This window comes from Sinocyclocheilus rhinocerous, unplaced genomic scaffold (assembly GCF_001515625.1).
Source record: "Sinocyclocheilus rhinocerous isolate Xijiao unplaced genomic scaffold, SAMN03320098_v1.1 scaffold4629, whole genome shotgun sequence".
NCBI lineage: Eukaryota > Metazoa > Chordata > Actinopteri > Cypriniformes > Cyprinidae > Sinocyclocheilus > Sinocyclocheilus rhinocerous.
In genome coordinates, this window is record NW_015623507.1 from 71,330 (window position 1) to 82,065 (window position 10,736).

Here is a 10,736-nt window from a genome sequence, read left to right on the forward strand (position 1 = left end):
AGCCGATCTGTCCGAAAAGAACCGGTTCGCGGAAATGAATCGGACTTTGCATCACTAATTGACATGTGTTGGGCTAAGTAGTAAAGACAGGTGATAAAGGTTATTGTGAGCCTTTAAAAAAAAAACAATTTCTTCTTCTTTGAGGAACTGGATTGTGTGTGTGTGTGTGTGTTTGAGGGAATATGAAGAAACGAATGCAAATATTGCGTGAGCATGTATTTGTGGGTTTGTGGTTCATGAAAAGAAATCTAAAGAGTATTTTTTTTTTATTCCAGCTAAGGAGGGAGAAATGTTTACCCTCTGTGTTCATTCGGGGTTTTGTTTTTCTTTTGAGAAAATAAGTGGGTGACATTTAAGCAGAGTCTCTCAATGAGTTTTACATTAGAGTCCTACATTTAGAAGACTCCTGATTGTTAAATCATTCAATACACTCAATACAATCAAATATATAGACAAACTAACTTTAATATTACGTTCAAACGTACTCATTTAGCAGATGTGTTACTCCAGAGGAGAAGTCCTAAAAATACAAAGTTCCAGATGTTGTCTAAAAGAGTACAGACTAGAAATAGGAAGGAAAATAAGAGACAGTGAAAATATAGATGTGCTTTTTATTTAGTTGTATTAGTTCATCTGTACAGTAAATGAGGTGTCCATACACTGGACAATTTTCACCATTAATTACAAAGAAATGGCAAGTAACACAATACAAATGTGATGATAAATAGCTTTTTTTGAAAAACACACTATAATAATCTTTGTTTACGATATTGAATTTTTAAAAACTGTATAAATCTACACTATTATGTTAACATTTTTCACAATACCCTCAATTTTAAAGCAGCATTAGAAAATGTATGTGCTAGTGTTTAAATGTCTATAGACCTAAGAGAAACAGAAATCTACTGTAATATCAAAGCAGATGTTTTAATGGCTTTTCTTACTCATTTTAAACAACAGCATTTTGTTTCATCCAACTTCAGTTTATTTCCAGGTTTAAATTCGAATTTGAATTTCAGATGAAATAATCGAGGCTATTTGTGACCCTGGAGCATAAAAACAGTCTTAAGTGTCAATTTTTCAAAATTGAGATTTATGCATCATCTGAAAGATGAATAAATAAGCTCTCCATTGATGTATGGTTTGTTAGGATAGAACAATATTTGAAAATCTGGAATCTGAGGGTGCAAACAAATCTAAATATTGAGAAAATCATCTTTATTGGACTGATTTAATCACATCCTTATATGTCTGTTTCTCTTTTAAGAAACATACTGATTGAGTTTCCTCTACCTTTGATCAGCCTGCTATTGCTTCATTTTGACTTTCCTTCTTGTACTTTAAAAGACTTGGTTATTTTTCATGGTCCATTTATAAACACTGGCCTTCGCTTGTGGACTCAATGTTCAGAAACCAGCAGAAAGAATATGAGTGTAAACTCTAGATTTGTTCTTAAGCAAATCACTGAATCTCACCAGAAGGACTGTTCCCATTTGCATATAGATTTACATTTCAGATTTAAAATACAGCTGCAACTTGTAATAATGCATGTGAAGTGAAGTTTTTTTCAACTGCTTACACACTAAATCTTTACTTTTAACACTTTTGGCAAAACACAACACAATTCTCTATGCAACACACAAAAATCTAACAGGAATTAATATTATGGCAAAGGTGTTTGCAAATGTTTGCTTTTGAGATGTGTTTGTGATATTTTGAATGCAGTGCTTCATTTTGCAAGAGATGCGAGGCATTTTGCATTTTGTGTGTGTGCAGTTTTTGGATTTGTGTGTAAAGTTTTGAAAAAAAAAAAAAGAGGCAAAATTTTGAAAATGTGTGTAAGCAGTTGAAAAAAAAAACGAATATAATAAAATTGCATTTAAAATCCTAATTAAATTATGTTCATGCATTTTATATATATATGTACACACAAACTGTAAATCATCAAGTAATCATTGTATCTTCAGTCTCTTTGTACTGATCCCTGATTCTGGAGCTTGTATTTTATCAATAGTATGTTGAACATAATGGTAGCAGTTCTGTAGCCATCTCTCAACAGCATCCACTGACTTTTGCCTCTTCTCAGCCTGAGAGAGCTCTGAAAATGACCATGTAAATGTGAGAACAGAACAAATTACATTTATCATTAAAAAAATTATTTATTAATTTTTTTTATTACATTTACAAATGCATATTTAGATGTGTCTTATATATGTTAGTTTTACAAATACGCTTCAATGTGCTTTTTCTCTTTGGAACACAAACTCTTTGTTGAAGGACTTACCAAATGATGATTTAATGTCCTGGAAACTTTCCTGAACACCATCTATGATGATACTTTCCCATCTGCTGAACTCTCTCACCAGAAGTGTTTTAATCGGCTCAGGGACTGAAAGAAATTAAGTCATAATATTAATGCTCATAAAACAGACATTTGCAAAATACCCCCCCCCACCCTTGAGTCTGAACCCACTCAGATTAATTCATGACACCTCATACAACTGCTGATCCTTTATGCATATGCCAACTTAAATATATATGCTTGCATCCAGTTCTGATACAAATATATAAATAAATCCCACTTACTGTTGTCCTGTTGAGGTGCACTGATCGCTTTTAATGGTCTGTGGGGTTTATCTTGATCTACTGAAACATCATTATGAAAATGTTAATCATAGAAATATATTTACAAATTATACCTGACAACACAATAGTGAGTGAAAACATACAGTCAATAGGATCATCCATACTCCAAGAGTCCTGAAGGTTTAGATGTACTTCCAAGATATCCATGCATAACTTTTCGATCTTCCTTCTTATCTCTTCAGCTTTTCTCTTAAACCCCTCGTCCAGAAAGTGGCAGATGTCCTTCAGTCTGATCTCCATATTCAGAGCCTCCTGTTTGTCAGTTTTCTGACAGCTTTTCTCATCACAGTTTTTCCGTGTTTTGAGACAAAACAGACTGTTTTCTGCCGCCATCTCATCAATCTTCTGCAGCAGCTCTGAGACTTGATCTCGATTGTTCTTGTCTGTGTTGTCAAAGACGTGGTATCTGCTCCTGCATTTCTCAATCAGCCACTGAAGAGCTTCACCTTCACTCTCAATGTGCTGCTCGATTGAGATGTTTTTAAACTTGTCGCCCCACGTGAACAGAACTATTGTGTGTCTCCAGACGTCGTCTCCCAGGATAGACATATTTTGCTCAGTGATTCTCTTTTGTTCTTCCTGAAATGACGTGTCTGCTGGGATCACGAGCAGCATGGCGTGAGGGAACTTCTTACACTCTGAAACGCTTCCTAAGATCGCAGATCTAATGAAATCTGGGTTGAGTTCAGATGCGAAGTACTTCCACCAGCCTGGAGTGTCCAAAACAGTCATTTTCCTTCCGTCTACATCTCCAAACCTCCTCGTACATTCTCTGGTTTTTCCTCCGATGGCAAATTCATCTCGGTTCAAGATGGTGTTTCCAGCTGAACTCTTTCCACCAAGAACCCATCCCAGCACAACAACTCTGATCTCCTCAAGACGACGCACATATGCTGAAATAAAAGGACAGTTGAGATATGTAAAGGATCTGCAGATGAGCCTGTTTACACCTGATATATACTGGTAATGGTCTTTTTATTTAAAAGAATTTAAAAAATCAAAGGACTTTAATGTATTTAAGAGAATTAAAAAAAAGAACAGTAAGATTGCAAGAAGTAATCTACTTGCAAATAATATTTTTATTTTAAAATAGCTTATGCATCCATTCACATTTATCCATATGTGACTCTGGACCACAAAACCAGTCTTAAAGGAACACTCCACTATTTTTGATGCGTAACCTGGACATTTTAGGCATGGATTTGGTCTGCCTTGCCATCTTGTAGCCCTGCTGGTGATCAGGGCTATTTCTCTGGGGACCCCGGCCTTAGGGCATGGGCCCCATCAGTTCCTGGTTACTTATACCCTTACTTGCCCATGTTCCCTTAGGACCCTCACCCCTGGCACCCTAGGGCTGTGCTCGCAGGACAGCTTTTCCTTCTGCACTTATAGCACAGCGCTACTGGATAAATTGTTCACCTAGTGTGGTAAGTGTAATTTGAGAGACCGTTTTGAAAGTGAACAGTCTGGTTACTAACGTAACCTCGTTTCCCAGAGATAACAGAGACAGACCATGGAAAATTGTCCATTAACATGTCGAAAACCCAAAACTACAAATGGCAAATTTAAAATTACATTTGAATTATATGAATCCCGCAAATGATTCATCTCATATTTTTTAATTCAAATCTGCAAAATTTGAAAAACCGTCAAGTAGTTTGCTTCATTGGATATTAAAGGGGTCATATGATGCTATTTTAAAGATCATTATTTTGTGTATTTCGATCGTTAAACATTTCTATCGTAAAACCGTTGTCAAATATTAAATGTTCAGTTGGTCCACTTAAATATTTTCTCACACTCTTTCCATGTTAACAACTGAAGCGTTGCATTGGAATTCAGAAAAAGAAAAGCACAGTAAAAAGAACAATAAAGCCCCGCCCTCTTCAATCTCGGACATTTTGACATTGACTAGCTCTGTTAGACAGTTGAGGCAGACCAGATTAAAGTTTAAATATTAAAATGTTTTTTTTTTCATCCAAACAACAAACAGAAAAATAAATGAATATCGCCTGCCAAAATTCACCGAACAACCACAAATTTAACTGTACCTTTATCTTACCTTTTTCTTTAAATATTGACCGTTCCTTCTGTACTCTGGATTTTCTAGAATTTGCTCTGGTCTGAATTTCCTCCCACTGCTCATTGACTTCTTTTACTTTTTCCAAGTCAATGTTAAAGTGCATGCCTTTACTCGTCTTCACAATTCCTTCGATTTTATTGAGCAGCTCTTCGACTTGGGTTCGGCCGTGATGGTTTGAATTATTAAAAACTTGATATTTATTTTCACATTTTTCAATAAGCCGCTTGAGCGCCGACCCCTCCTCCTGAATACGCTGCTCTATGTCTTCTCGTTGAATTAAATCTCCTCTTGTGAAGATAACGAGGGTGTGAGTCCAGACATTGGGACCCAGCAGCTCCAAATGCTCCTCCAGAAACCTCCCATCGGGGTCAGTAAATGCAGAATCGGCCCGAATCACGATCAGAACCGCATGAGGTCCGGGTGAAACCAGAGAAATCCTGCGAACCAGCTGCAGTTTGGAGATGTTGGAAAAATCTATTGGATTGAAGGTTTTCCACCAGCCAGGAGTTTCAACCAGACTGACTCTTCTGCCATCAATAAATCCCTCTCTCTTCACATTCTCATCTCCTTCAGCTTCTGTTCTGGTTTCCAATATAGTGTTGATCACCGATGTTTTCCCACAGTGTTGCCTTCCAATAAGAACTGCTCTCAACTCTGTGACAAAACGAGAAGAACATGCAACTTTATATTGTGATAATCTAATATTGTGTTTATCACTGAGGCTTTGTCAGATTTCTGCCATCCCAGAACAGCAGCTCAACACAAGGACACTGAAAAGTCAAACTGCAAATTTCATTTAAAATGTTGATCGTGTGATTATTTTACTAAAGCATACACTGTAAAAAAAAATCTGTAAAATTTACGGTAGAAAAAACGGCAGCTGTGGTTGCCGGAATTTTACCGTAAAAAATACGGTAGCAAATACATTATATATATGATTTTCGATAATTTTACCTTTTTTCTGTGTTAATGGGGATTGTTTGACAACGTTGTCGTCTATATGTGAAACTTTTAAAAAACGCAAAGGAAAAACCTTTTTTACAGTAGGCTATACATTTACATGTATGGTATAACTGCAGATATAGAGCACAACACAATAAAGGACTAAACTGTTTTGTTTACAGTAAAGAATGCATTTAGTATCAACTCAAAGCAAATGTTAATTTGATGTCTTAAAAAAACGATGTCTGTAAACTTTACCTTGTTTCATCGCTCTTGCATGTGTTCCTGTTTTGTTATCCAAAACAACAAGTACAGTACAGTACAAACTAGAAAAATAAAATAAAATCACATAAAATCGTATACAAATAGTACAAATCTGCCAGACCGACACCCAGGATGAACACAAGTTCCCTTCAGCTTGGCATTATTGCGCTCAGAAACGAGACTGAATCTTTAAACTCACATCTATAACCTAAATATCAGGTTTGTCTAGTCTCATGGCTGATAATGTTGTGTAAAGGTCACTTATATTTTTCAGTGTTTCATAAAATGCATATGACTGGAATAAAATAAAACAAGTAGCTGTTGAATGGGTGATGTTTTTTTATTATAGTCATAGCTTAATAGAACTTAACCTCATCAATTTGACCTTAAAGCTACAGTATGGATATACAGTATGACAATCATTTGTTTACTCTTTGAATCAGTGAGCTGTGATTCTGACTGTGCGGTTAAATGTTAATTATTACGGTTAGTGAGGATAAATGGTGTGATCATTATCTATCCATTATCAATAGTCAAGGGTTCCAGAAAATGTATGGTATAGTCCAGTTAAAGGCCTTATTTCAACTCAAAGTCAACTTTTGATTTAAATACAGCTAAATCATTTTTAGTTAACCAGGAACTAAAGCTTTCCTTTTATATCCTTCTTAAAATTAGCGTGAGTTTAAATATCCTTTTTGGATTTTATACTTACTAACATGAGACTACATGTTCATATCATATACTGTACTACGTTTATCATAACACAGAATCACATTCCAGCTCGACTCTCTCAAGGTTGTGAATGCTGCCAAACCACATTACGACACAATGTACGTGAAAACTTACTTTAAAGTTCTAACACGCCTTTCTCATTTGATAACAATGTTTTGTTTTGTTTTATTGTTGTGCGCTCTCTGTCTCAATTTCAGTTCAGTTGAGTTTAAAGTACATCATTCGCATGCTTGTGTTTAGATACAGTATTTAAAAAACAGTAATAATAGTGATACGGTATAGCAAATAACAATGAAATATAATTTAATAATAAATTAAATAATATTAATATTATTATTAATTAATATTAATAATTAATTAATATAAATATTATTAATTAAATTAATTAAATAATATTAAATAAAAAATAAAAACAATATACAATATAAAATTTAAGACATTATGAATAAAAAAGTACTGTTTGGTGTGCAGATTAAATTTTTTTTTTTTCAAAATTAAATCTCTCTCTCTCTCTCAATCTTTCTCGCCCTCTTCAGGTGATTCAGGCTAAAGCCTTTAAAACCCCTCAGACTGCAGAATCTCTCAGAGACAATAGTATCCAGCTGCAGACCCGCAGCCACAGAACCGGAAGTGAGGGGCGGAGCTTACATTTTTTAATAGAGTAGCGCCACCTTACGGTTTTTAAGGGGTAATTTGCTTTTATTACACGATACGTCATACTTTATGTATGTATGCATTTTATAATGACATATTAAGCATTTTATAAACATTATATACATCTTGTGTAATTTAGTTGTAGACCTATACAGTTATTTGTGTAATTATACAGATGCAGAAGCTTCGCTCTAAACAGGTCTGACTCTTAATAAGTCAATGAAAGAGTCAACTTTTCTCACTGAAACAAATAGAAAGGTATAACATTTATATGACAGATGGATGGATGAATGAATAGATGGATGGATGGATAGATGGATGGATAGATGGATAGATAGATAGATAGATAGATAGATAGATTTTAGACATACCTCACAAGCGTAGCCTGTTATCCAATTGGAAGGGCCTCTTGTAGGGTGTCAGCACTGTAATAGACACGTATCTTGGTTAATTTCAAATTGGTCAGAAGGGGGTGCTAATGTAATGCTGTGCTGGAGGAAATGTCCAGTACCTTTCAGAGAAAACCATCTGGAGTCCACCATCTCCGTATGATGGGAATGTCACACTGGAGGACACACACATAGAGAAATCTTTAAAATATCAACTGCTGCAACATCATAAAGGTCAATTACTTTAACTGATAACTACTTACAGATGTAAAATCAAAGGGTGCTCCCAAGACAAGATGTACTGGAAAACAACAACAAATAAGAATATTCTCCCTGTAAATAGCACAAAAAAAACATTCCTTGTTCCTAATTTAACAACTAAATAATCACACCAATAACTGGTTGCAAAGATGTATAGTATAGCCTAAAATAAATAAATAAGTACACAGGTAAACTATTATGCAATAATAAATTGTGAGTACATTAAACAAACAACTCAAGATATTCATACCTCCACAGACAACTGCATGTTGAAGTGGATTTGAAGATGACTTATTAATTTGACCAGTTTGGCTGGCTTAAACATGCTGGTCAAGCAGAAAACTGCTGGTGATTGCTGTAACACTTAATGTTAGGTAATGTGTCACCTCTGAATCCTTATATGTCTCTACAAGAGATGAAGACACACACAATTATCTTAGTGATGACAAATGGGATTAAAATAACTCAACTACAAGGTAATATTAACACACAAACAATGCATATAACAGAGGGAATTAAAGCAAACTATTTATTCTTATGAATAATAAACGTCTTCAAAACTTCACCACAAGGCCCATTTACAGCATGCATCCGAAAATTAATCGAAACATCCACAGAAAAAAGTTATATACTATAAAGTATGACAACAAATTCAAGTTTCAATATAAGATAATAAAGCCAAGCACACATTAAGTACTTAGCAGATAAATGCTTAACGTAATATATACGATAATTATTAAACATATGATAACAAAAACATTACAGACTACTCACCGTGCTCTCTCGTTGTCAATAACTCCGCCCCTCACTTCCGGTTCTGGAAGTTAAATATCTTATTTTAAATCCATATTTTAAAACCATGACAAGGTTTCTAGGAGTGAAGGTTGGTCACATTAAAAATAAAAAAGCGAACTTTTTTTTAGCGAACTATAGTCAGCTATTTCCAAGTTAATGGTCATTTTTTATGGTTCAATTTATAATTTGTGACCTTTTTTGTGTATGCTCATTCAGTTGCTGACGCTGCAACGATGCATTCATTTCCACTGATGTTATTTATTTAGTGTTTTAATCATAATCTACACTGAGTGCAATTCTCAAGCTACACTGAGTAAAAGTGTGCCCTTAAAAAATCAAAAAGTGAAAGACGGGGGAGGAGCAAACAACTGTCTATCATCTGACGCCTTCGTATAAGCACCGCCCACTTCAACACCCCGCGCGCTTAGCCACGCCCCCACTCTGTAGCGTTTTCCGGTGTCGATGTTTGGCCACAATTTTGAGCATTTCTAGCGTTTTTGTTTCCCGACAGCAAACGCGACGTCGCTCATCTTTATAATTGATGTGTAGCGTGTAATTATCATTCAAAATATTCATGAGGGAGTTCTGCCGTTTCCTCTAAACGGGCAGTTTGAGTGGTTTCGTCGTCTGTGTATGTTTTGGGCTTTTGGAAACGGGTTTTGCGTGAGCCATGTTAAACGCAACACAAACCCGCGGACTGCTGGTTTTACTCCTGAGTTTATTCTGCGGTCATTTCGGCTGGGGATGGTTTCAAAACAACGCCAAGAGCAAAAGCCCACAGAAGGAGCCTGTTTACGGAGATACTCCGGACAGCCAGGACCAAAGCTGCTTGTGTCATGTAAGTTTATTTGATGCTATGGCTAAAAACACATTATGTTGTGTTAATATTTCTGCTTTTGACACAGTTGCCATAGTATTTCTGGCATGTTCTACTGTCGCGCGAATGTGACGTCAGCACGTCCGCAGTCCGTTGCGGTTTTCCGCGCCGTTTAGTGTTTTTCTGTTGAAACTCTACATGTTTACGTTGCTAAATATCGCGTGTTCTTGTCCGTATTTTGTTTTAAAGCATTTATTTTGCACTGTCTGTGTGGCTGTCAGTGATCCTGGCCAGTTAATATGTAGAGAAAAAAATATTTTGATATGTATCCGAAACATTTTAGGCTCGGATATTTGTTTTCTTCACATGTTTCACGTTTATTTAATTACTTATTTGCACTTATTTAATTACTAATTTGTACTTATTCGTATTTGGGTTTTTTTCTTCACATTTTATGCATTTGTTTTTATTATAAGCGTTATATTCAAGTTTAAAATAATTTGACACCATGAAGCACATATTAATATAGAACATATAATTAAAAAGGTTCAGTTTACTTAATTTAAACGAATAATAAAGGAAAGAAAGTATACGGTATAAATGGACAGAAATTTAAAATACGCAGGAAAGAAAACCGTCTGTTATTCAGCGTGTTGTTGTCCCATTGGTCCGCTTGATGCGCTGACGTCAGCGGGATTATGGGTTTTGTAGTCTTGAATCTTTCCCTCCGCCGTTGGCTACAGCGCTATGCGCGCCAGTGAAGAACTACAGCGCGTCGCGTGTGACGTATCTTTGTTTGGAGGCGGAGCGACGCGGCTGTATTTCCACGCGGTAGTTGGTAAAGTTTTGACAGCTCATCTCAAGCGGGTTGTGATCCCAGAGGAGCTTTAACTCTCCGATCCAGTCCTGCATCAGGGATGACAGCTGCTAGAAACCGCTCAACACTTTAACTTAAAGCAGGGTTTGCGTTTGTAAAGGGATGTCTGGAAACAGATGCAGTTTTTGGGAGGCGTCTCTGTTTGCTTTGGGACTTTTTGGACTTTTACATTCAAAGCAGGTCAGAAGTCGTGTGTGTGCTATTTATAACTACCAAATGAAGTAGTTGAAGTAGTTATATATATATATATATATATATATATATGTATATGTATAT

At 35.7% G+C, this 10,736-nt stretch overlaps 2 protein-coding genes and 1 long non-coding RNA gene across 4 annotated transcripts in view; 1 reads left to right on the forward strand and 2 right to left on the reverse strand.

Annotated features, from left to right (window-relative positions):
- Positions 1-1,952: 1,952 nt before the first annotated feature.
- Positions 1,953-5,939, reverse strand: LOC107707123 (GTPase IMAP family member 8). Its single transcript, XM_016511067.1, has 6 exons — positions 5,930-5,939; positions 4,709-5,383; positions 2,691-3,539; positions 2,587-2,637; positions 2,285-2,389; positions 1,953-2,098 (listed from the first exon to the last, which is right to left on the reverse strand). Exons 1-6 carry the CDS (start codon positions 5,937-5,939, stop codon positions 1,953-1,955), a joined length of 1,836 nt encoding a protein of 611 aa, XP_016366553.1.
- A 1,856-nt stretch (positions 5,940-7,795) lies between these two features.
- On the reverse strand, positions 7,796-8,628 carry LOC107707270 (uncharacterized). The gene is made up of 3 exons (XR_001636238.1): positions 8,222-8,628; positions 7,974-8,011; positions 7,796-7,886 (listed from the first exon to the last, which is right to left on the reverse strand). It is a non-coding gene; the product is annotated as an uncharacterized LOC107707270 (long non-coding RNA).
- Positions 8,629-9,189: 561 nt separating this feature from the next.
- Positions 9,190-10,736, forward strand: part of ero1b (endoplasmic reticulum oxidoreductase 1 beta) — a 31,065-nt gene continuing 29,518 nt past the window's right edge. The window contains exon 1 of one of the 2 annotated variants that reach the window (XM_016510776.1): positions 9,190-9,604. In XM_016510776.1, coding sequence (XP_016366262.1) covers positions 9,437-9,604 — 168 coding nt within the window. In that variant the 5' untranslated portion in view covers positions 9,190-9,436. Of the gene's footprint in view, positions 9,605-10,417; positions 10,641-10,736 lie in introns of those variants that run through there. The other variant, XM_016510841.1, reaches the window with a different exon arrangement.